The following is a 27,259-nucleotide window of genomic DNA, read 5'->3' on the forward strand; positions in this document are numbered from 1 at the left end:
TATAAAGTAGAAATAATGTATGTACAGTGTAGTATCACTTACCGGAATTGGTTCAGCGCCGAGCACACTGATGTTGGTGTGTTAGACTGAGTCATCGCAGGTTGGGTGGTGCAGTGGCCCCCACCCTCCGGGCCACCAACCAATACTGATCCACAAAGCATTCAGGGGTGCAGTGGTAGCCGGGAGGGACACAGCACATCTTTAAGAAAAACGCCGAAACAAACATGCTAATTAATTAGGTGCCGCCCAGCACGTAATTGTCGGCCCAGATCAGTGCCGATTTCTGATTGCGTCGTCTCTGATCTGGGCCGACAATTACGTGTCGGGCTGCACCTAATTAATTAGCATGTTTATTTCGGCTTTTTTCTTAAAGATGTGCTGTGTGCCTCCTGGCTACCGTTGCATTCTCCGCGAATAGGTATCTGTCTGTGGCCTGGGGGTTGGGGTGGTGGGACACTGGGGTGTCATCTTGTCATCGTCTGTTTCCATTAGGGCAGGCAGGTCATCTTCTCCTATGTCTGCCTGCCTGGATGTCGAAGGTCGAGGTTCGTCATCTGCTGTGGCTGATGTGGAAGGCTTGCTTGACTGCTGAGCCTCGCGCGTTTTTCTATCACACAGTTCTTTGTAAGGACTCAAACCATCTTGCAAATATCCCCTCAACCTACGTACCCTTTCAAAATTAAAGTCATGCTTTATCATTGCAGTGAAAATCTCACGCAGTTGCTTCACGTTCAGTTCGCTACTGAATTCTGTTTCGATTGTTATCCTTTTTTCTTCCAATTGCATCAGCTCTTCATCTATCAGATCTTGGTTATGGGATGTCAAAACCTCTTCAACATCATGTTCGTCAGCTTCCATAAGCCAAACTCACTTCGTCCTTACTTCGTTCACCATGATCGAAATGCTTAATTATGTCTAGTTTTATGCTAAGTGTAACACCCTTATGAGCTCTTTTAGGCTTTTCCAATACCATAGAACTCATCTTGCAAACGGCTGCTCACAGGCACGTGTTTAAGCATTGAGAATGCCATCCCGAATCCGGGGGAGGAGCGGCTGCTCAGGGCACACGCTGATTTTTTTTCGTAACAGTGAAAACACCTTCTGAAAGCGAAAACAGGGTACTAATGTAGGTCTTTCATAACAGTGAGGTTTCGTAAAGCGAACGTTTGAAAAGCGGGGGACACCTGTACTCATCTTAGAGATAAGTTTCACTAAACAGATTTTGAGGATGACCAATTAATTAAATTGGAATTAGCTGCCAAATACTATGTAAATAAAGATATCAAAGGCCATATTATAAATCATTATTGCATGATTTAACTAAGGATCTAATTCTAATTGATTAAATGTTGGTTAAATGTGTCATTTTTTTGCAATTTAATGACCTTCTGCAATTCTTATGTTATATCTATAAAAGCAAAGAACCCCTTTATACCAAGCTAAAACCAAACTAATTGATAGTATATTATGAAGGGAGGCTATTAATCCCAAAGGTTACTTTACGCAGTTCAACCTACAATCCAGACAACTGAAATGATTGTTAATTTTGAACTTATATGATCAAAAGAATAATAAGCACCTTATTTCTGTATATACTGAAGCTTAGCTTGAAGTCAAAATAATTAATGAAGTAGTTTGATTATTCCGAATGTTAAGGTATGTAGCTAATCTTCCTTTGGAACTGGCAATCAGAAATTAAACAATTTCGATTAAATTTATTTGATTTTATTAGATAAAATAGAAAAAAAGTTGCTTGTGAATTGTAGATTGACATCAATTTAGTACAGAACTAATTGCAAGTCAACACTTTAATACTTTGGTATTGCATTTGTAATTTATTTTATCATTGACTCCAAGCTCCTTTTAGATGAGCTGTTGTCTGTGATTGGGTGTATTTTTCAACGTAATATATTTTAAGTAATATTCTGTACCTGTTTATTTGTTGTGAATATAATTGACTGGTCTTAATGTAGGAATCAGTTTATTTTATTTTTGGTCATAACTTTCTTTCCGTTCTGGTTCACCTTGATCCAGAACATGGCATGGCTTCAACGATGAGAAACAAAGACAGTATAGTACTTGAGTCAGTGACACCAGCAGGAAGCACACCCCAGAGCTGCATCTGTGGCTGGTATAAAGTAACATTTGCTAGGGTCTTGAAGATATACCAGGGCAGGATGAAGTGCTTGAAGGAGACAAGACTGGGACTTTGCATCGGCCAGTTCTACTCGAGGGAAAGGACGAGTAAGTCAAATGAACTTCAGCAAGAGGATGGAACCCAAAGTCTACAGAGCATCAGTAACCCAGGCGCAGTCTCAGAAGAGCACATCAGTAGTGGTCTTCAATGACAACTGAAAGACAAGGCCAGCCAGCAGAAAAGAAGCAGCAGGTGAAAAAGCCATGTGTGAAATAGCCGAAAACCTGCAACAAGAAAGAGTGGGCAATGGTCGATGAGGATCTGTGCATGCTCCTCTATGGTCTAAAGAGCACAGTTGAGAAGAGAATTGAGAGGATGGGTGACCTCATATACAACTATAGAGCAGAAAGGTTTGGAGTGGGGACAATTATTAAGACAAAGCTGCCAGCATAGCCTAAATCAAGAAGGCAAAAGGAGATAGAGGTCATCATTAAGGAGAGACGGTAACTGAAGAAACAGTGGAGAAAATCAACCATGGAGGAAAGAGAAGAAACCAGTACCCTGTAGGCAGAACTAAAGGCACAACATCAAAGAAACAAGAAAGAATGCACTTGGACACATTTCTATAAGGACCCCTACAAGTTTGTGAAAAGCATTTTCTCAAAGCAGAAGAATGGAACTCCTAAGATGCCAAAGCAAGAGTTGGAAGATCATCTGAAGCTGACATGCTCAGACAGTGGAGAGCTGACCAGATCTGCAGTTTGACTTCAGTCCCCCCAGATATAGTGAGGTAAAAGTAGTAAAGTGGGCCAGGGCCGCTTCTGCGCCAGGGCCAAATGGAGTTCTGTACAAACTACAAAACGCATCAAGAGTCCTGAACTACTTATGGAAACAGATGAAGGTGGGCTGGAAGAATAAACTTACTCCTAGAGCATAGCGGCGTGCAAGAGGAATTCTAATTCCTAATGAAAAAGATTCCTCAGAAAATGGATAGTTTCGGCAAATAAATCTATTAAATGTTGAAGGGAAATATTTTTCAGTGTCATAGGTTGTCTGCTTACCTGGAGAGAAACAACTTTATCGACACACATGTGCAGAAGGCAGGGATAGCAGGTTTCTCTGGCTGCTTGGAACACACAAGTATAATTTGGCATCAAATACAAACTGCTGAAAGAGAAAGAAGAGACCTCCACATCTTGTTCTTGGACGTCGCCAATGCCTTTGGTTCAGTCTCACATAACGTCCTGTGGTCTTCATTTGAATTCTCCCATGTACCAGAAGGTGTTGCAACTCAGGTCAAAGTCTGCTTTTGAGATCTCCAGTTCTCATTGATAACAGCAGAGTACAACACAGCCTGTTACCCTGTGGAGATGGGCATAATGGCAGGTTGCACCATCTCTCTGCTGGCCTTTACCATGGCAATGGAAGTAATCATTAGAACTTCTAAATGGGTAGTAGGAGGAGAACAACTGAAGTCAGGAGTACATCTACCACCAATCAGGGCATTTGTGGATGATTTAACCATCCTGACAACTACCATCCCATGTACCAAACGGTTGCTTGAGAAGCTCCATTCAAACATCAAATGCCAGTTAAAAGTTTGGGTCGTTAGTACAATGTAAACCTCAGTGATACCAATCAAGTGAAACAGTTGAGAGAAGAAATCACCAAAGGGCTTAAGTGCATTAATAAGACTTTGCTGCCAGGAAACCTCAAGCTCTGGTGCCTTCAGTTTGGATTGCTCCCTCGGGTGTGGTGGTCACTGACTCTGTATGAAGTTCCCATCACTCATGTTGAAAAGATGGAGAGGACAGTTAGTTCCTTCATTAAGAAGTGGATGGGCCTACCAAGATCGCTAAGTAACATCTACCTAATATGGCAAAGGAGCTCTGGAGTTGCCTGTCAAGGGGCTGACTGAAGAGTTCAAGTGTGCCAAGGTGAGGCATTCTATGACTCTCCCAGAATTTCGTGACAGTGTTGTCCAGGATACTACATCCAGGACCTTAACAGGAAGAAAGTGGTGTCCAGCAGCATCAGTAAAACAGGCAAAAGCAGCACTCAGGTTTGCAGACATGGAGGGCCAGGTGCAATCTGGAAGACGGGGCCTTGGCACAGGCTCAAATAGGCCCATTTGGCAAAAGGCAACAACACAAAAGCAAAGGCAAGCTATGGTGGTGGAGGAAGTACAGTGACAGTAGATGAGGTATGCAAGAATAGTACCTCAGGCAAAACAGGGAAGTGGACGAGGTGGGTGAACATTGAGAAAAGAAAATTTAGCTGGAAAGACTTGTGGGAAAAGGAAGGAAGAAAGATTAGATTCCTTATAAGAGCTATTTATGATGCTCTCCCAACTCCAAAAATCTGAACCAGTGGCTCTGTGAAGACCCAGCTTGTCCATTCTCTGGAAGAACAGCAAACCTCAAGCACATCCTCTCATCTTGCGAAGTAAGCCTTACTCAAGGAAGACACACATGGAGGCACAACTGGATCCTCAGATGTTTGCTATCCGTTGTGGAGAAGCAAAGGCTGAATAACAACGCTAAGCCCCATATGACTGGAAGAATCACCATCCCCTTTGTCTGGCAAGGACAGACAGTGCCACCCTCAGTGACACGGTTGGTGTCAGGCATACTGGAGCTTGCTCATGACTTGAACATGGCTGTCGACCTTGGCAAAAGGCTAATATTTGCCCCAGAGATACCCACTACCACCGTCAGACCAGATTTGGTCTTGTGGTCCAGCAGTCTGAAGGCTTTAGTAATTTCAGAGCTCACAGTGCCCTGGGAAAATGCAGTCTGCGATGTGTATGAGCAGAAGCATTAAAGATATGCTGAGCTGGCTGCAGACACTAGGCAGTATGGATACAAGGTGCAGATTTTTCCAGTAGAGGTTGGCTTCAGAGGATTTGTGGCTACGTCCATGGTCAGATTGCTTAAAGGATGGGAGTCCAAGGCCAGAACTAGTGGCAAGCTATAAATGAACTCTTGGAGGTAGCCGAGTGAAGCACCCACTGGTTACGGATGAAGAGGAGTGATGGTAGCTGAGCCCTAAAATGACCCATGGGTGGCCAGCTGTGGAGGGGGTGCACCTGGGATGTCGGGTTACACTGTTGAGCCCTCTGGAGATGTAGTGGGCTTAAACTGAAGAAACATCTAAGGGGGGGGGGGTGCCCACCTAATGACCCCCTGGGAAGCATCTGCCACCCACCAAGCCCCACGTAAAGATTTCAATGCCATGACCCGGGTTAGGATCTGCTCATCAAAGGGATTGAAACATCTAGTCGTATAACCTCCAACAGCGGCAGGAGGAGAGAGAGCAGCACACTGCGCGTGCGCAACCCTCCGGTGAAAATGATATTGTATCTGTTAAATAGGGGCTGTGGACAATTCTGATTTGATGGAGAGGGACGTGAAAGCACAGAGGAACATCTGGAGAAATTTCTGAAACGCTTGTTTGCTGCCTTCATTACTGTGTGGTCAGGAAACTTTCAGAGGGTAGGCCTCAAAATCCCCGGCTTTGCCTGCTGTTGGCGACCGAGATTGAGGTCGAATCATTCGGACAGAGATGCTGCTCAGTACTCGGTGTTGGAGAGCTGATCAGAGCTCAAAGTTTTTGAATGACTCAGAGATGGATTGTGGTCGGGCATGGCAGGAAGAGTTTTTCTTCCTTCTCCCGTCTGCGTGAGATTTGGGACATTTGAGAGACTTCGAGCTTTTACTGTGCTCATGGACTTCTTCATCAAGTTATGATATTGTTGCATTGTTGTAACTATATGTTATAATTATGTGGTTTTGTCAGTTTTTTTCAGTCTTGGTCTGTCCTGTGTTTTGTGATATCACACCAGAGGAAATATTGTATCATTTCTTAATGCATGCATTACTAAATGACAATAAAAGAGGACTGTGTGTCTTCATAATCTAAAAAAACTGGATAATAGATTAAATCAAAAATAAATATATTTAGATGTCACTGGGGAGGCTGGCATTTAATATGCATCTGTATTTGGTCTTGGGGAAATGTGGCATGTTTCTGTCTTGAATAGTAGCAGTATGGTGAAATATGGCTTCCAGTATAGACACTCTTGGACAGGGTGTTAGAGAAATTTAATTCAGTGAATTCCATGGATGGTACAGACTTCCACAAACGTGTTTGCAGTAGGAGAGTTCCAAGCAGAGCAGGTTTTATCCTGGAATTTTTTTGAGCTGACTGGTGTTTGTCCTATTTTATTACAGGTAGATGGAGCACATATTCAGACACCCTTCTGACTGAAATGCTGAAGCTGTTTGGGGATTTGGGAGGGAAAGCAGAATACTAGCCTTTGATTTGCTTGCCTTATCCACTTTGTGATGTTAAGCCATGATAAATATGGTAATAAGTATATTATATGGTTGCCTATTCCTAAGTTGTCCCTTGCAGGCAGACCAAGTACTGCTTTAACTTAATTAATTTACATTCTTGCCTTGTATTCTTCTCTTGTGCAATTATATGTTGCAGGTCAGGTTTTTTTCTTTCATTCTGTTTTTGGATGTCAGGTACATCAATGCATCTACTTCCTTAGGAGTCTAAAGAAGTTTGGCACATCCATGTTGACCCTTGTCAGTTTTTATGGAAGCATCATAGAAAACAAGCAATCTGCATGCACCGCTATGGCAACTGCTCTATCTGTGACTGTAAGAAACTGCAGAAGATTGTGGGCACTGCTCAGTACATCATGGAAACCAGTCTTCCCTCCATGGACTCTTTCTTTACTTTTCACTGCCTCAGTAAAGCAACCAGCATAATCAAACACCCCACCCTCCTTGGACATTCTCTCTTCTCCCCTCTCCCATTTAGCAGAAGATATAAAAGCCAGGCTCAAGGACATCATCTGACCCACTGTTGTAAGACCACTAAATGTTTAAGGCAAATTCTGACCTCACAAATTTCATTATGAGTTACTGTAGTTGGTCTCATCTCTAATAATGATGTGACTTACTGTCAAAGAGAGGTAGACCGTCTTGCAGCATGATATGCTGGTAACAATTTGAAGCTTAATGCTATCAAGTCAGTGAAAATGAGGATTGACCCATTCTCCCCCCTCCCCCCCACCACAGAAATTTGCTCAGGCTGTATTTGTGTTTGTCATTCAAATTCCTGGGAACTACCATTACCAGTATATTGAAGTGGTACAAGCACATTACGCTCATCACTAGGAAAGTCCAGCAGAAATGGTTCTTCCTTTGCCACCTTAGGAATTTTAACATCTCCGAGCAAAAACTGATGAATTTTTACTCAGCCATCATTGAGAGTGTTTGGTTTCCTACCGTCCCCTCCCTCTCCAAGCCTAGGTTGCAGCGAGTGGTCCACTCAGCAGACAAGATTATTGACTGCCAGCTACTGACATTAAAAGACCTGAAAAAAATTTCTGCTGACTCCCCCCACCCTAGCAGCCACATCTTCACCAAGTTACCATCAGGGAGATGTGGCAAGTCCATCAACACCAGGAATCAGAATCAGAGTCAGGTTTATTCACTGGCTTGTGTTGTGAAATTTATTAACTTAGTTGCAGCAGTACAATGCAATACATGATAATATTGGGGGGGGATCAATTACAGTAAGTATGTATATTAAATAGATTAAAACTAGTGCAAAACAGAAATAATACATTTCAATAAAGTGAGATAGTGTTCATGGGTTCAATGTCCATTTAGGAGTCATATGGCAGAGGGGAAGAAGCTGATCCTGAATTGCTGAGTGTGTGCCTTCAGGCTTCTATAGCTCCTACGTAATCGTTACAATGAGATGAGGGCAAGTCCTGGGGGTCCTTAATAATGGACGCTGCCTTTCTGAGGCACCACTCCTTGAAGATGTGTTGGATACTACGGAAGCTAGTACCCAAGATGGAGCTGACTAATTTTACTAATTTTCTGCAGCTTCTTTCGGTCCTTTGCAGTAGCTCCCTCCCCTCTATACCAGACGGTGATGCAGCCGGTCAGAATGCTCTCCGCGGTACATCTATAGAAATTTTTGAGTGTTTTAGGTGACAAACCAAATCTCTTCAAACTCCTAGTGAAATATAGCTGCTGTCTTGCCTTCTTTATAGCTGCATGTTGGGACCAGGTCAGATCCTCAGAGACCTTGACACCCAGGAACTTGAAGTTGCTCACTTACTCCACTTCTGATCCCTTTATGAGGATTGGTTGATGTACCTTCGTCTTACCCTTCCTGAAGTCCACATCAGCTCTTTTATCTTACTTACATTGAGTGCCAGGTTATTGCTGTGACACCACTCAATTAGCTGGGATATCTTGCTCCTGTATGCACTCTCATCTCCATCTGAAATTCTACCAACAATGGTTATATCATCAGGAAATTTACAGATGGCATTTGAGCTCTACCTAGCCACACAGTCATGGGTATAGAGGGAGTAGAGCAGTGGGCTAAGCACACACTACAGAGGTGCACCAGTATTGATAGTCAGCGAGGAGGATATATTATCACCAATCCACATGGATTGTTGTCTTCTGGTTAGGAAATCAAGGATTCAATTGCGGAGGGAGGTACACGGATCTATAGCTTATCGATCAGGAAAGTTGGAATGAAGGTGTTAAATGCTGAACTATAGTCAACGAACAGCATCCTGACATAAGTGTTAGTATTGTCCAGGTAACCTAAGGCATTAAGTCATAATCAAAATCATTAAGGCAGCTCACAGTATATTCTTCTTGGGCACTGGTATAATTGTTGCCCTTTTGAAGCAGATGGGAACTTCTGACCATAGCAGTGAGAGGTTAAAAATGTCCTTGAATACTCCCACTAGTTGGTTAGCACAAGTTTTCAGAACCTTACTTCCATCGGGGCCTGCCGCCTTATGAGGGTTCACCCTCCTTAAAGACAGCCTGACATCGGCCTCTGAGACAGAGATCACAGCTGTAGTTATGTCCTCCCTTTCAAAGCAAGCATAGAAGGCGTTTAGCTCATCTAGTAGTGAAGCATCGTTGCCATTCGTGCTATTAGGTTTCGCTTTGTAGGAACTAATGTCCTGCAAACCCTGCCAGAGTTGACATGCATCCGATTTTGCCTCCAACCTCGCTTGGATTGTTTCTTCGCTCTTGAAATAGCCCTCCGCAAGTCATGCCTGGTTTTGTTGTACAGAGCTGGGTCTCCAGATGACTTAAATGCCACAGATCTAGCTCTCAGCAGATGACAAACCTCTGGTTCATTCAATGCTTTTGGTGTGAGAATGTACAGCAAGTTTTCGTAGCACGCTCTGTGACATACTCATCCAGATTCGAAGATGAATCCCTGCATACAGGACTACATGTCATCTAAGCTTCTTTCTGTAGTTATCCAGCTTCTCAACAAAACTCAGTCAGATGTGATACCCTAATTGTCCCTGCACAACATCCGTTAAATAGTCTTTCCTGCTGTCTTTGATCTGTTGATAATTAGTTCATCTGTTCATATGTTCACATTTATTTAAGTTTCATTATTGACATTTGTGCATGTGACTGTTCTGCTAACTGTTGATTGCTCATGGCTGTTTGCAATATTGTCTTGTAAATTTTTGGTTGCTATTGTGGTGTCTGTTATGGTTTTGTCCTGCAATTTATGCTTGGCACTAAACCACAATCAATTCTGGTATGATTCACATACTTGTAATAAAGTGATTCTGATTCTGACCTTGCACCTTAATGTCTACCACACTTGTACTTTTTCTGCATCTGTTACACTTTATACTGCATTCTGTTATTGTTTTACTTCGCACTACTTCAATGCACTGTTGTAATTAATTAATCTGTACCACAAGGTTTTCACTGTACCTCGGTGTATGTGACATCAATAAACTAATTACAATAACATGGCTCTTCTTTTAGTTAGTCCTGACGAAGAGTCTTGGCCCGAAACGTCGACTGTACCTCTTCCTATAGATGCTGCCTGGCCTGCTGTGTTCACCAGCAACTTTTATGTGTGTTGCTTGAAATTCCAGCATCTGCAAATTTCCTCGTGTTTGCAACAATAACACGAAACGTGCTTCTGCTTTATGAATAGTGCAGACCTTAGATGGTAATCCCCAGTTGATTCAAAAAAGAACAACTTAAAATGTCCCTTGCAAATTATATTATGGAACCAACATAATGTGTGGATTGTCAGCTGGTAGAGTGGTTTGTCAGACTGTAAAGACGGCTATATGTGAGATTGTTTACATCGGCAAGCTGGAATGGTTAAAGCATGATCTTTTTCTTGGGTTGCCACACAAAATCTGGGATGCCTTCAACACTACATGTTCTATTAGTGTGATTGTGAGTTATGTTAGGGTGAAGGAAGAAGATATTAGATGAAATGAAAAAAATAAAGGAAATATATACAGAGAAGTATAATACAGGCCACTATAGAAAATGGATGTTTCCAACTCTGAGAAAGATTGGCTTATAGCTAGTTCTCAGCTACAGAACCCTTGCATAACCCCAGCGCTGCCTGTATAAGCTTCTATGAGTAGTTTGTATTCATCTTGAGATCAGCAGGGTTTGACTGTGCTTCTGCTTATTTAAATATCTCAACAAGTCATATTTGAATGTGTCATGAATAAGAAATGTTGATAATAAGATGATGTGGTTAGAATTTTGCAAGCAGAGATTTTCTGTATGGATCAAATAAAAATAACTTGTGGATCATCTAATTGGATTTGAATTGCATGCCAGGAAAGGTAGGCCTCTGGGGTAATTTCTTGTTGATAGCAAGATTAGTTTATGAGCATGCTATTGAGGGCAACAAATTTGTGTGTATGTTTATGAATGTGCATGTGCATCCACTTATGAAAATAGATTTTTTTTTTGTAAATGGAGCACTTGCTGATTGGAAATTGTCCCATAACCTTCACTGGAATTGACAAAATGAGAGAATTATTTTAAGAATGTTTGTATATTTTTCCAAAATATTGTACTGTTTATAAATATGTAATGCAAACCAAACTAGGGGAAAATTATGAAGAGCTTTTAGAGCTTTATGTGAAAACATGCTTGCTTACACTTTGAATTGAGATATTGGTATAAAATTGGTCTGTTGTATAAAACCAGGATATGTGCAAATTAACTAGAATACTGTGAACATTTCCAAAATTCTTTTCAATTTGAGAAGTAACTAATTGTCTTGACCACTAATACAAGTAGAGTGGCCCTTATCTGAAATTCCAAAATCTGAAAACCTCCAAAATACAATTTTTTTTGAGCGTTGACGTGACGTCACAAATGGAAAATTCCACATGGCGCAGGGAAACTTCCCAGGTGATGCACAGGTCTCTGCACCACGGACAGATCAAGAAGTGACCTGACACGTGTAATGAAGAGAAGTTAATGAAAAATAGAAAACCACTGCATAAAGCAAAAAATGAAGGTCTCAATCTTGTATCATCAGCGTTGGAGTGAACATATGCTGCTTAACCTTATGCTGATCATGAAACAAGCAAAGATCTATATGACAAACTGAAAATTGAAGGTAATTGTAAATATTCAGCAGCCTGGTTGCAGAAGTTTAAGAAAAGGCATGGCATTAAATTTTTAAAGCATCTGCTGGTCTCAAATCTAGCACCTGAACAAGTCTACGATGCTGATTGTTTGATACATTATGTAATGGCATTACATTTTTAAAAGAGTCGCTGATGAAAATCGAACACCAGAACAGGTCGACAATGCTGATTGTTTTTATACCTTACATAAAACCTAAAAAAGGTAAAACACCAATACAGTGTACTGTAATCTTTTTAATCGAAGTGCAGCATCGTAGGTGGAGACTGAAAGTCTACCATTGTTTTATTGTTGTTAAACAGCTGATTCAGGTATACTCCCAATGCTGCTGTGCTGCTTTTGTTACCCCGCACACATTATATTTTATGATATTAACAGTAAGTAATTTTTACTAAATACATTTGTGTGATTAACAAGTGCAAGACAAAGGTTGCTACCAGTAGCACATAAAGTCAGAGTTGGTAATTACGCCAGTCCCAAGCTATGTATATCATTATATATTCCAAAATATGAGAAAAATCTGAAATCCGAAAAACTTCTGGCCTCAAGCATTTCAGATAAGGAGTACTCAAACCTGTATTACATTGACTATGCAGACATTCTTTGATTTGCAAAGGTGTATTCTGGGGAAACATTTTTTTATTTGGGGAGAAAAAAACATTTCCAATAAGTTTCAGTATAAAAAGTGCAGTTGCATTCCAGGGCTTAAGAATTTGTGTCAAAAAAGCCTAGCCATTTAACAACATGTTAACACAGGTTTCTGAAATAAAGCATTTTATTGACAACTAACTCTTCAATGTGGATTTAGACGAAAATGTGTACCTTTCAGCATACTCATCAGTTGAAACTGACAACATCCTGAGAAGTCTTGACAGGGTGTACACATTCTCCTGTGGGAAAATCTGGAATGAGGATTCGACTATTAAAAATCTTGATGAGGTGCAGTTTTCTGATGAGAATTAAATGTCTTTGGAACGTTCATCCTTTGTCTAGTGAAATCTTAATTATCTTTTGGGGAGATTCTCAAAAAAGCACACAGATGGAAATAGGAAATTCAATAAGTGATCAAGTAATCCATGATGTGATTAAATCATGGCATGGGCTTGAGAGGTCAAATGGTGTAATCCTACTCCTAATTCATGATGCATTTCATATCGAGGTGATGGCAAGGGAGAATAGAGGCAAAGTGGTCACTGGTTCTTGTTGATGAATCTGAGCTTGATGGAGTTTGTGACATTGAATGCAAGAGTTCTTCCTGGATGGCTGATAATAAAAAGACTTAAGGAAGGTGTCAGTGACTATCTGGACAGCTCTTGTCTGATTTCATCTGGTAAATATCCTCAGAGCAGCAGAGGCCTTTTCTATCATTGAGCCACATCCAGTGTTGTGCTTTACATTGTAATTGTTGTGTTTGAAAATGGCTATCCCTTTCTCGGTGCAGCAGATCATTTCTTGGTTCAGCTCCATGGGAGCTGAAAGCACACTGTTCATAACTTTCTTCATATGCAATTCATTTTGCAATAGTTGTGTCTTTGCAAGATGTGCTGAGATAGTCCAATGCCTATCTTCACATTCAATCTATTTCACATTTCCTGAATATTGCAATCTTAATATCTTAATGCTGCTTAGCTCTGAATTGATACCAAAGATATCTTAAGTGGTGCTAATTTTATGTTGGTGGCTTCTTGCTCCCTTTGTGGCTCTTGTTGGCCAAGCAGAAAATTCTTATTTTGAAACCTTTGATAGGCAATTTTTAATTTCCACGTCAAACCTATTACATCAAATCCAGCCTTATTTAGCAACATCTTGGAGATTTTTTTTTTCAGATTAGTTATCCCATGGGAGCTGAAAACTCACTGGCCATAACTTTTCCATATACCATTCATTGTTGCAATGATAGTGTCTTTGCAAGATGTACTGTGACATTGTATCTACTTCACATTTCTGAATATTGCATATTTTAACACTGCTTAACTCTGAAATGACATTCCTTCAGGTAGTACGTCCTCAAACTTACCTCATTGCACATTGTGGTGTGATGTGTAGGTCATATTATTTATGTCATAATTGACTTAGGATTGCATGATATTGACGTGAAAAGAATAAAGAGATTTGAGAATGGAAAATGTCGACAGGTTTTATGGCAATGAAGCCATTTGATTATGTGAAAAGGAACACACACAAAATGCTGGAGGAACTCAATAAGTCATGACGTTTTGGGCCGAGACCCTTCATTTGGATTGGAAAAAAAGGATGAGGTTAGACCAAGAAGGTGGGGGAAGGGTAGGAAGAAATACAAGGTGGAAGGTGATAGGTGAAACTGGGACAGGGGAGGGGTGAGTAAAGAGCTGGGAAGTTGATAGGTGTAAGAGATAAAGGAATGCAGAAGGGGAATCTGACAGAAGAGGGTGGAAGAGCATGGAAGAAAAGGGAGGGGGAGGAGCTCTAGAGAGAGGTGATGGGCGGGCAAGGAGGTAAGGTGGGAGGGGAGCAATGAAGGGCAGGTGGGGGAGGGCAAATATCAACAGTTAGAGAAATTGATGTTCATGCCATCAGGTTGAAGGCTGCCCAGATGAAATATGAGGCATTGCCCCTCCAACCTGAGTGTGGCCTCATCACAGCCGTAGAGAGGAGGTCATGGACTGGCATGCCTGAATGAGAATGGGAAATAGAATTGAAATGGGTGGCCACTGGGAGGTCCCGCTTTTTCTGGCAGACAAGAGCATAGGTGCTCGGCGAAGTGGTCTCCCAATCTACATTAGGTCTCACTGATATACAGGAGGCCACACCGGGAGCATAGAATACAGTAGATGACCCCAACAGAAGTGAAGTGTCACCTCACCTGGAAGAACTGTTTAGGGCCCTGAATGGTAGTGAGGGAGGAGGTGTAGGGGCAGGTATGGCACTTGTTGCACTTGCAAGGATAAGTACGAGCAGGGAGATCAGTAGGGAGGGATGAATGGGTAAGGGAGTTGTGTCAGGAGTGATCCCTATGGAAAGTGGAAAGTGTGGAGGCTGGGAAAGATGTGCTTGGTGGTGGGATCCTGTTGGAGATGGCGGAAGTTACGGAGAATTATGTGCTGGAAATGGAGGCTAGTGGGTGTTAAGTGAGGACATGAGGATCCCTTTCTTTTCCCTGGTGGGGTAGCGGGAGGATGGGATGAGGGTAGACGTGCGCGAAATGGAAGAGATGTTGGTGAGGGCAGCGTCAATGGTGGAGGAAGGAAAGCCCCTTTCTTTGAAGAAGGACGTCATCGCATTAGTTCTGAAATGAAGAATGTCATCCTAAGAGCAGATGTGACTGAGTCAGAGGAACTGAGAGAAAGGGATGGCATTTTTTACTAGTGAAATGGTGGGAAGAGATATAGTCCAGGTAGCTGTGATGATCAGTGGGTTTATAAAAGACATCAGTAGATAAACTGTCTCCAGGGATAGAGACAGAGTGATCAGGAAAGGAGAAGGAGGTGTCAAAAATGGATCAGGTAAATTGAGGGCACAGTGCAAATTGGAGGCAAAGTTGATGAAGTCACTGTGCTCAGCATGGGTGCAAGAAGCAGCACCAATGCAATCATGGATGTAGTGTAGGAAGAGTTGGGGAGTGATACCGGTGTAGACTTGGTATATAGTCAGGTCCATGTAGCCGCCAAAAAGCTAGGTATAGCTGGGACCCATGCAAGTGCCCATGGCTAAACCTTTGGTTTAGAAGCTGTTTTTATTAAGGTACAAACAATAATTGGTTCGTGCAAAATTAAAATGACATAGCTGATCGGTTATTTGAGTAATTCCCAGGGACATCCATGCACAAAATGTTATTATTTATGGACAATATTATTGAAAAGTGGGAATACCCCCATGCATTTGCAGAACAGAGAATTGCCATTTGGAGCTGAATGGGTTAAGGATTAATGAGAGAACATGGAGGGAAATTGATGAGGGCATGAAACACCGGATATTGTGTGTAGGAGAGCATTTTAATTTGAAATTGTAACATTTACTCTCTACTGTTTGGCAATGCATCAGATTCATAACTCTCTATTGAGTGGATTCATTTTTTGGAAGGTGCTGTACTCAATGTGTGAAGTTGACTGCAGAGTATATGATGGAATTCCAAATCTTCTCTAGGTTACTTCCATTTTCTAAACTTCTGACAAATACCAGGACAAAATATGAAGAGCAACTTTATCTTTTACTTTTGCATGGCTTAGTCTGCATATCCAGATTCAGATTTAACTCTGTTCTGCAAGTTTGCAGATGATACCACCATAGTGGGTTGTATCTCAAATAACAATGAGTTGAAGTACAGGAAGGAGCTAGGGAACATAGTAACATAGTGTTATAACAACAACCTTTCCCTTAACGTCAGCAGAACAAAAGGACAGGTCATTGACTTCAGAAAGGGTGAGGGGTGGTGCACATGCTTCTGTCAACATCAGTGGTGCTGAAGACGAGAGGTCTGAGAGGTTTGAGTTCCTCAGAGTGAGGGTGGCACGGTAGCGTAGTGATTAGCACAATACTGTACAGTACCAGTGACCTGTCTCTACAAAGCAATTGTGGACTTAGAACTTGCTAGTTCAATGATATTGGAATTAGAATATTATGGCACATACTGAGGTACAGTGAAAAGCATGTCTTGTATATTGTTCGTAGAGATCAATTCATTGAACAGTGCATTGAAGTAGTAGAAGGTAAAACAATAACAGAATGCAGAATGAAGTGTTAGTGACAGAGAAAGTGTAGTGCATGTGAACAATAAAGTGCAATATCATATTGAACCAGCAAGTTCTAAGTCCACAATTGCTTTATAGAGGGATAAATAAGAGGGAGAGAAATCCAGGAAAGTGAAAAGCAGTAGGCTCTTACATTTAAAGGGAAAGTGGAATGTACATAAAGATCAGAGTGCGAAGACTGAAACCAATGGCATGAAGCTGAAGGTTGGAAAATTTAAGTGACATTATTTAAATTTAAGTGTGAATAACACTGTTGTTAATAACTGGGTCTGGAAACAATACGATGACATTGCTATTGAAATGTTGAGTGAGAGGCAAAGGCAAGGGATTGTACTTGGGTGAGGCAGCTGGTGGAATGTGCAGCTAAATAAAAGGCAAGGAGTTGTCTCCAGCAGTCCTCCTCCTCTTCCCAATGTAGCACGTTTCCATCAATACCAGGAATTTAAGCAAATCATGCAAAGTGCTTGTAAATGGTAAGGATCTTGGTCATTGGTGATTTATGAAGTGTTATGCATCACAGAATATCCCAAATTAGTGTTATTTGGATATATAATTAATGAAATGGACAGAAAAGAGCAAGGGAATATGACAAAGAAATTTAACCATATTGTTTACAGGCCTGTTTTTTATATTAATATGAGTTTCTCAATCTTGAAAATAGAACAATCTGACAATGTTGAATTAAGATTGGCTTGAAATTTTGCACATTGTTGATGGTTCCTTGAAAATGTTCTTTATAGATGTTTTTGATTAAACTTTTTTATACTGCAGATCAAACGTACTTATCTATGCCTTGGGTCATGCTAATTGTCATTCATAATTGTGATGACTATTATAGTTCATTATAGCTCTGTTCAACATCGAAGAATCAGAATTGGGTTAAATATCACCAGCATATGCAGGGATCCTCATAGCAGTAGTTTTATTCTCCCTTCCATAGCAAGCATAAAAGGCATTGAGCTTGTCTGGTAGTGAAGCATCACTGCCATTTATTATGTTAGGTATTGTAATTGCGTTATTATCATTCTTGATGGGTCAAATACAACCTGTAGGTAAACAGATATAAAATTTTAAAAATATGATTGCCCATCTGATAAGCTACAGCTATGTACTCTTTGTCTCATTTCTCATCCAATGAATATTCTGCTGTGTGTTATCCGTAACTGTAACCTTCCCTGTAAAAACATGTACTATAATATACGTCATTTTTGTACTAATAATTGTCAGTGCTTTATTTTCAACTTATTGTTTGCTAAATGCAAACCCATTTTATGCATTACATCAAAATCTTTCACCTACTATTTTCGTCCTCCGTTTTCTGCACACGACTTTGTATTGTGTATAAGCCTGTGAAGCAGAGTAGACAAGTTGTAATTTGTGTCTGCTTGAAATGTCTACTGATCAGCTGTTGGACTAAGAAGACATTTAGAATAGATTGAATACCCGTGGTTGAATTTAATGCTACTAATGCTAATGTGTTCAGAAGTATTGATGAATATTGAGATTATTGGGGGGGGGCGGTTGGGGATGGGATGGCTCTTCATAAAATTAGTTAATTTAGATACTGAATTGTAAGATTTTTTGCAGCTGATCTTTTGAGATCTGGGCTTCACGGCAAGGCTAATGTTTATAGCCCTTAATGTTGATGAACAACTTTCTGGAACCATTGTAGCCCTTCTGCTGAAGTTATTCCTATTTTGTTAAGTAGGGAATGCCACAGTTTAAACCTAGTGATGGGACAGAAATAGGCTTCCTAGGTTGAATCATGTGCGACATGGGAATACAAGCTAGTTATCATTCTAGGCAATCATTACAGGTTATACTAAATATTCTGAATGCAGACATCCCACCCTGCAAAAACTCATTTCAGGGAGGTAGCATCATCAATTTGCAGGAGACTCTCGGAACTGCCGGGAGAGGTGGGATGTCTGTAATAGAGTAGCTCCTTAGCAGCTAGCCAGCTAGTTTAAATAACGTTAGTTATGCTAATGAATGAATGACACCTGTTAAACTCATCTCAACATGTCTTTTACAGTCTTAACCCACCATGGGCAATAGAAAAGTCACTGTTGCAAAAAGTGCAGTGAGCAACACTGTCATTATTTTTGACCCCTATTAGGCAGGGGTACATTTTAGTGTAGTCTGGGGTGACATACGTTTTATATTTTCTTTTTTGGAACACTCTGCCGTGGTGCGCTCTCTCTTGCGCGCGCTCGCTCTCTCTTTCTCTCACGCTCGCTTGCTCGCTCTCTCACGCTCTTGCTCGCTCGCTCTCAAAAAAATTGATTTCCGGGACATTGTATATAAATTGTGGGCATCAGGGAGCCACTATTAATATGCAGGAAACTCCCGGAACTTCCGGGAGAGGTGGGATGTCTGTGAATGCTTTTCAGAGTTTTTTTTCTTTGCCTTTTCAGAAGTCCAATATACATAATTTAGGGGTTTAAATACCGGAAATTGATGTATTAGCCAAATGGATATACCAAAACTTGAACTTTTTATATTTGTGTTAAATTGATTTTTTTTTGGTTTTGTTTGTATGTTGGGTAAGATTAGAACTAAAGGTGAAATGTATAAGGGGATCGTAAGGGGGATCTTTTCACTCAGAAAGAGTGGAATGAGCTGCCAGCAGAAGAGGGGATACAGATTGGATTTTAACATTTACAAGAAGTTTTGATAAATACGGGGATGAAAGGTATATGGAGGGCTGTGGTCTAGTCAGAGGTTCCCAACCTTTTTTTATGCCATGAACCAGTACCATTAAGCAAGGGGTCCGTGAACCTCAGGTTGGAAACCCCTGGTCTAGATGCAGGTTGATAGGACTTAGCAGAATAATAGTTTAGTATGACTAAATGGGCCAAAAGATCTGTTTCTGTGCTGTAGTGCTCTATGACAATATGTAATAGTAAGTATTCTTTTAATATTTCAGATACTTTGGAAAGAAGTGAACTGAAGCAATTCTTTGAAACCAACTACTCTCAGATTTATTTTATATTCTTCGAAAACCTGTTCACACTGGAAAGTAGCTTAAAACAAAAAGGTAATTTTTTAAATGATAAACATACTTTTATGGCTTATGTTTCCATTAAAGTTTTGAACTAAACTCTCAAGTAATTTTCAGTTTTTAACAACTTTTAGAATGTTGATTGATAGTTGCATTGTTTCTTATTTTGCGGTGGTTTGAATGGTTAAGATATTTACACATCTTACTGCATTGATAGCTCACTGAACTGGTTCTGAGATTTTTGTCTCTGCTGCTCTTCAGATATTTTAAGAATTTGTTTGGTCTGAGGGAGTATACTAGTTTTGGAATTTGTGTGAGGAAATAAAAGCAACATACTAATTTTGTATAATGTCAATTAAGTGATTTAAAGACAGGCTACAAGTTGAGAATCTCCAAAGCTTCCTAATGCTTAACTGTTTCTTCATTCAATTAGCATATGGCCTTTAAAACATTCATCACATTTAAATGCTTGCTGTATTTGAATATTAATTATCCATTATACCTTTTATAGCAAGTTATATCTTGCAATTTACGGCAGAGATAACTCTGAAAATATGAGAATTATTAATAATATAGGTTCACATGATTCATTCTTGCTATTTGTTGTAAGATCCTTACAATTTTAAAGTGGACTATTTTATTCATCCTAATTATTTTGTTTTTATTCCATGTGCTTGATTTATCCTGAAAACATATTATGCATCTTTCCCATTTAAACTGTGGAGGAATGTTAAGCCTTGCTGTACAAATGTTGCTGTTCCATACCTAGCCTTGGAAATCCATTTGGCAGAGTAACAGCAGAAGTGGTCAATCATTTTGTGATGCTATTTTTATTAACGGCATTCACTTTTCTGGGCGGAAATACTCAAAAGCTGCTATATCCTTGAGCATTATTTAAGTTGTGGTTGTTGATGGAACAGAGAACAATACATCACAGGAACAGGCTCTCTGGCCCGCAATAGTCATAGAAAGGTACGATACAGAACCGGACCCTTTGGCCCATCTAGTCTGTGCTGAGTTATTTATAATGCTTGTTCCCATTGACCTGCACCTGGACCATAGCCTTCGATACCCCTACTATCCATGTACCTATCCAAACTTCTCTTAAATGTTGATATCTAACTCAAGTGTACGACGTGTGCTGGCAGCTCATTCCATACTCTCACAACCCTCTGAGTGCAGAAGTTTCCCTTCATGTTCCTCTTAAACTTTTCATCTTTGACCCTTAACCCATGATCTCTAGTTGTAGTCCGACTCAACCTCAGTGGAAAAAGCCTGCTTGCATTTACCCTGTCTACACCCCTCATAATTTTGTATATCTCTATCAAATCTCCTCTCAGTCTTCTACATTCCAAGTAATAAATTTTTTCACATAACTCAGGTCCTCCAGACCCAGCAACATCTTTGCAAATTTTCTCTGTACTCTTTCAAATTTATTTACATCTTTCCTGTAGGTAGCTGACCAAAACTGCACACAATATTTCAAATCAGCCCTCACCTCTGTCTAATACAACTTCAACATCTCCTGTATGCAGTACTTTGATTTATAAAGGCCAATGTGCCTGAAGATATCTTATGATCCTATCAACCTATGATTCCATTTTCAATGAATTATGAACCTGTATTCCCAGATCCCTTTGTTTGACCATACTCCTCAGTGCCTTACCGTTCACTGTGTAAAACATACTGGCTGGTCCTGCCAAAGTGCAAAACCTTGTACTTAACTGCATTAAATTCCATTTGCCATATTTCTGTCCATTTTTCCAGCTGGTACAGATCCTGCTGCAAGCCATGATAGTCTTCCTCGCTGTCCACTACACCCCCAATCTTGGTAATCCAGTTAACCAGATCGTTAATATAGATGACATACAGCAGTGGACTCAGCACCAATCCCTGCAGCACTCCACTAGTCACAGGCCTCCAGTCAGAGTGGTAACCATCCACTACCACTCTCTGGCTTCTCCCACAAAGCCAGTGTAATTTACTACCTCATTTTGAATGCCAAGCGACTGAACCTTCCTGACCATTCTCTCATGTGGGACCTTGTCAAATACCTTGCTAAATTCCATGTAGACAACATCCTTGCCTTCATCACCTTTCCTGGGAACTTCCTTGAAAAACTCTTAAGATTGGTTAGATACAACCTACAATGCATGGAACCATGCTGACTATCCTTAGTCAGTCCACTTCTACACAAATACTCATATATCAGTCCCTTAGAATATTTCCCAGTAACTTTACCACTATTGATGTCAGGCTCAGCAGCCTATATTCAAAGTTCAAAGGTTAATTTATTATCAAGGTATGCAACTCTAAAATTCTTCTTCTCCAGATAGCCATGGAGAAGAAACAAAAGAACAGCAGCACGATCATCAACCTCCAAATCCCTCCTCCTTGCATAAAAAGCTAACAAAAATGGAGTAAGCACATCAACCCCCCCCCCAACAAATACCTCTTCCCCATACACAAAAATATGAGAAAGAGTGGGCGAAAAACATAATATTAAAAAACCATGAGAATGAAAGCAACTCTGTAGTCCATGTCCATATCGAAAACACAGAAAACCTGGGTAACATTTTCTGGACACAGCGGCAGGCCACCCTCTCCGTCAGCAGAGCGATCCCCACCAGTGATCAAAAGGCAGTCTTCCCTTTCCGGTAGCAGAGTGATCACATGAGCGTTCAAAAGACAGGCAGTAGGCGCTCGCTTCCCACATTCGTTTCAATATTTCAATCTCCTTCTTTGCTTTGATTGGCGAAATGGAGTTAAGCGTCAACTTGTGTCCCGTCCCACAGACTTCTCACCATGAGGTTTACACACACTCCCTCTACCTCCTGGAATTCTCTCAGAAACTGCAGAGCACTGAAACAACCAAGCAATCCTCAAATTGCAAATCGTGGTTCCAGAATCTCATTCTTACTGATGAATGCCTCCTTTTTGAGGCAACACACTTTGAAGGGGTCTTTGATATTCGTAAGGCCAGTGGCCAGGATGGAGCTGGCTGAATGTACAACTTTCTGCAGCTTTTTTTCAATCCTGTGCCGTGGCACCTCTGTACCAGACTGGGATGCAACTAGTTAGAATGCTCTCCAAGGTGCATCTGTAGAAATTTGCTTGAGTCCTGATGACATACCATGTCTCCTCAAACTCTTAATGAAATATGGCTGCTGTTGTGCTTTCTTTAAAATTGCATCAATATGTTGGGCCACAGTAGATCTTCAGAGATGTTGACACCCAGGAAGTTGAAACTGCTCACCCTTTGCACTGCTGATCCCTCCATGAGACCGGTGTGTGTTCCCAATCATTTCCTTGGTCTCACTGACGTTGAGTGCGAGGTTGTTGTTGCGACACCAGACAACTAGGTGTTCTATTTCATTCCTGTACCTGCATCTGCATCTGAAATTCCACCAACAATAGCTGTGTTATCGGTAAATTTATAGATGGTGTTTGAGGGGGATGTTATTTACGATCTGCACAAACTGTGCTCTCCTGGTCAGGAGGTCAAAGATCCAGTTGCGGAGTGAGGTACAGAGGCCCAGGTTTTGGAGCCTGTTGATTAGAATTGAGGGTATGATTGTCATGAACACTGAGCTGTAATCAATCAACAGCAGCCTGACAATAGGTATTATTGTTGAGTTGATCCAAGGGTGAGTAGAAAGCCAGTGAGATTGCATCTGCTGTAGACCTTTTGTGGTGATGGGCACATTTTAGTGGGTCCAGGTCCTTTCTTAGACAGGAGTTGATTCTGACCATGACCAACCTCTCAAAGCACTTCAAAGCTGGGAACCTCTGACTGCAGCACTGAGAGATTGAAGATGTCCTTCAACACTCTCAATAGTTGGCTGCCTCAGGTTTTCATTGCCCTACCAGGTACACCATCAGCCTTGATGCCTTTCGAGGCTTCACCCCTCTGAAAGGTGATCTGACATCGGACTCTGAAACACAGATTACAGAATCACCAGATGTTCTAGCGATTCGCACAGCTGTAGTTTTATTCTCCCTTTCAAAATGTGCACAAAAGCCGTTTAGCTGATCTCGGAGTGAAGCATCAATGCCACTCATAATGTTAGGTTTTGCTTTGTAGAAAGGAATGGCCTGCAGATAACATGCATCCAATTCTATCTCTAACTCCAATCAGAATTGTTTTTTTGCTCTTAAGTTAGCTTTCTTTGCACCGTACCTGCACTTCTTGTATAATTCTGATCATCAGTCTTGAATGCCACAGATCTAGCCCTCAGCAGACCACGAATCTCCTGGTTCATCCATGGCTCTTGGTTTGGGTGTACTGGTATGTTCTTGAAGACATGAACTCATTGGCAGAAGTTTTGATGAAATTAGTAACAACTGTGGAGTATTCATTCAGATTTAAAGATAAATCCCTGAATATTGTCCGGTCCAGCAATTCAAAGCAGTCCTGTAAACACTCCTCTGCCTTCCTTGACCATGCCTTCTTGGTCCTCACCACTGGTGCGGCGGTCTTTAGTCTTTGCCTTTATTCCAGGAGTAGAAGTACAGTCAAGTGATCAGACATTCCAAAGTATGGGCATGGGATGGCATGGTAAGTGTTCTTGATGGTGCTATAACTGTGGTTAATTGTGTTGGCATCTCCGGTTCTACAGGTTATATGTTGGCGGTAGCTGTTCAGAGACTTCTTCAAGTTGGCCTTGTTGAAATCCCTTGCAATGCTAGGGAAGGCATCCAATTGTGTTGTTTTGTTTCTGCTGATACAGTGCTCGAGTCTCCTAATGCCTTCCTGGCCTGAGGAAGAATGTACAGTATAAGGATAATGGTGGAAAACTCCCTTGACTGATAAAGTGGACAACATTTAACTCGCGGATGCACCGCTGGATGAGCATGATTGAGACTGAACCACCATGACTGTGCACCACTATGAGTTAATCATAAATTATTCTCCACTTCCTCTAGTTTTAAAAGACTGAGCTGTGCTGTCTTTATGGAGAATGCTAAAGACATTGGGCTGCAATGCTGTGTTTGCAGGGGTTAGTCTTGATTCTGTGAAGCAAAATACATACCAGTCCCTGATGTCCTCTAGTACTGCATTTCAATTGTACCAGTAGACTGGCTTGTCTTCCATGTTTCTGTGGATATCTTCTATGGACAATCCAATCCTGAATCCAAACAGCTAAGTCTCCATGGATCCTATGCATTTTTATATTGTGCCTGAGCTTTCCATGTAGGGCTTTGTCAAACACTATTAAAATCCCTGTTGTCAAAATCCACATCTCTACCCTCATTGTCACATTCATCACTTCCTTGGAAGAATTCAGGTTTGTAAGCCGCGACTTGCCCTGCACAAAGTCTGTCCCTAATTAGTCCATGGTTGCATAAGTCCTATCCCAACAAGTCCTTTCCAGTAGCTTTCTTGCAATTGGCATGAGACTCACGGGCCTGTAGTTTCCATAGTTATCTCCATTTCTCCTCTTAAACAGCAGAACAGCATTAGCTAATTATCATTCCTCTGAGACCTTGACCGTGACTTGAGAGAACACAAAGGTTTTGGCTGAAGTGCAACAATCTCACCTCTTGACTCTCTGAATAACCAGGGGCACATCCCATCAGGCTCTGAGGACTTTACATCTTAATGTTCTTTAAGAGACCCAACACTATCACTTTATTTATTTCACTGTCTTTCATGCCCTTCCTCTTGGTAAATACCAAGATAACATACTTGTTTATTTTCTATTTCATCTCACCTATATCCTCTGCCTCCAATTAGATACTCCCTCCTTTATCCCTCAGTGGTGCTACCCTCTCCCTAGTTATTCTCTTGCTCTTAATTTATGTATAGAATGCATTGAGATTCATTTTATTCCTACTTGCAAAGGACCTCCTGGCTCTCCAAATTTTGGAATAGATGTTGTTAAGTCTAGTATTACTGGTGGTAATATGGTACATTGACATTTGCAAAGATGTACTACATTCAACATTTGAATTGCATATGCAGACAATCCTTGTTCTTAATTGGATATGCACAATAGGATTTGTCACAAATCATAATGAGAGTCATCAGAGAAAAACTGTATACGAACAGAAAACCTGCCTGTCCTGGCAGACCTATTGTCTCAGCTTGCTCCTGCCCCACCAAACTCATTTCTGCATACCTCAACGCGGTTTTATCCCCCCTTGTTCAATCCCTTCCTACCTATGTTCGTGACACTTCTCACGCTCTTAAACTTTTCCATGATTTTAAGTTCCCTGGCCCCCACCGCTTTATTTTCACCATGGATGTCCAGTCCCTATATACTTCCATCCCCCATCAGGAAGGTCTCAAAGCTCTCCGCTTCTTTTTGGATTCCAGACCTAACCAGTTCCCCTCCACTACCACTCTGCTCCGTCTAGCGGAATTAGTCACTCTTAATAATTTCTCCTTTGGCTCCTCCCACTTCCTCCAAACTAAAGGTGTAGCTATGGGCACCCGTATGGGTCCTAGCTATGCCTGCCTTTTTGTTGGCTCTTTGGAACAATCTATGTTCCAAACCTATTCTGGTATCTGTCCCCCACTTTTCCTTTGCTACATCGATGATTGCATTGGCGCTGCTTCCTGCACGCATGCTGAGCTCGTTGACTTCATTAACTTTGCCTCGAACTTTCACCCTGCCCTCAAGTTTACCTGATCCATTTCCGACATCTCCCTCCCCTTTCTAGATCTTTCTGTCTCTGTCTCTGCACACAGCTTATCTACTGATGTCTACTATAAGCCTACTGACTCTCACAGCTATCTGGACTATTCCTCTTCTCACCCTGTCTCTTGCAAAAATGCCATCCCCTTCTCACAATTCCTCCGTCTCCGCCGCATCTGCTCTCAGGATGAAGCTTTTCATTTCAGGACGAGGGAGATTTCCTCCTTTTTTAAAGAAAGGGGCTTCCCTTCCTCCACCATCAACTCTGCTCTCAAATGCATCTCCCCCATTTCACGCATATCTGCTCTCACTCCATCCTCCCACCACCCCACTAGGAATAGGGTTCCCCTTGTCCTCACCTACCACCCCACCGGCCTCTGGGTCCTACATACTATTCTCCGTAAATTCTGCCACCTCCAATGGGATCCCACCACTAAGCACATCTTTCCCTCCCCCCCCCGCTTTCCACAGGGATCGCTCCCTACGCGACTCCCTTGTCTATTCGTTTCCCCCCCCCCCGCATCCCTCCCCACCAATCTCCCTCCTGGCACTTATCCTCATAAGGGGAACATGCCCTTACACTTCCTCCCTTACCACCATTCAGGGCCCCAGACAGTTCTTCCAGGTGAGGCGACACTTCACCTGTGAGTTGGCTGGGGTGATATACTGCGTCCGGTGCTCCCGATGTGGCCTTCTATATATTGGCGAGACCCAACGCAGACTGGGAGACTGTTTCATTGAACACCTACGCTCTGTCTGCCAGAGAAAGCAGGATCTCCCAGAGGCCACACATTTTAATTCTATGTCCCATTCCCATTCTGATATGTCTATCCACGGCCTCCTCTACTGTAAAGATGAAGCCACACTCAGGTTAGAGGAACAACACCTTATATTCCGTCTGGGTAGCCTCCAACCTGATGGCATGAACAATGACTTCTCAAACTTCCGCTAATGTCCCACCTCCCCCTTGTACCCCATCTGTTATTTATTTATATACACATATTCTTTTTCTCTCTCTCCTTTTTCTCCCTCTGTCCCTCTCACTATACCCCTTGCCCATCCTCTGGGTTCCCCCCTCCCCCTTTTCTTTCTCCCTGGGCCTCCTGTCCCATGATCCTCTCATATCCCTTTTGCCAATCACCTGTCCAGCTCTTTGCTCCATCCCTCCTCCTCCTGTCTTCTCCTATCATTTTGGATCTCCCCCTCCCCCTCCCACTTTCAAATCTCTTACTAGCTCTTCTTTCAGT

General features: G+C 41.6%; 1 protein-coding gene across 6 annotated transcripts in view; it reads left to right on the forward strand.

Moving 5' to 3' along the window:
• The window catches only part of ralgapa2 (Ral GTPase activating protein catalytic subunit alpha 2), a 538,758-nt gene that overhangs the window by 86,480 nt on the left and 425,019 nt on the right, over positions 1-27,259 (forward strand). For all 6 annotated transcript variants that reach the window (XM_063056244.1, XM_063056246.1, XM_063056245.1 and 3 more), the window contains exon 2: positions 19,297-19,407. In XM_063056244.1, the coding sequence (XP_062912314.1) occupies positions 19,297-19,407 (111 nt within the window). The remainder of the gene's footprint in view (positions 1-19,296; positions 19,408-27,259) is intronic.

This window comes from Mobula hypostoma, chromosome 8 (assembly GCF_963921235.1).
Source record: "Mobula hypostoma chromosome 8, sMobHyp1.1, whole genome shotgun sequence".
Classification (NCBI taxonomy): Eukaryota; Metazoa; Chordata; class Chondrichthyes; order Myliobatiformes; family Myliobatidae; genus Mobula; species Mobula hypostoma.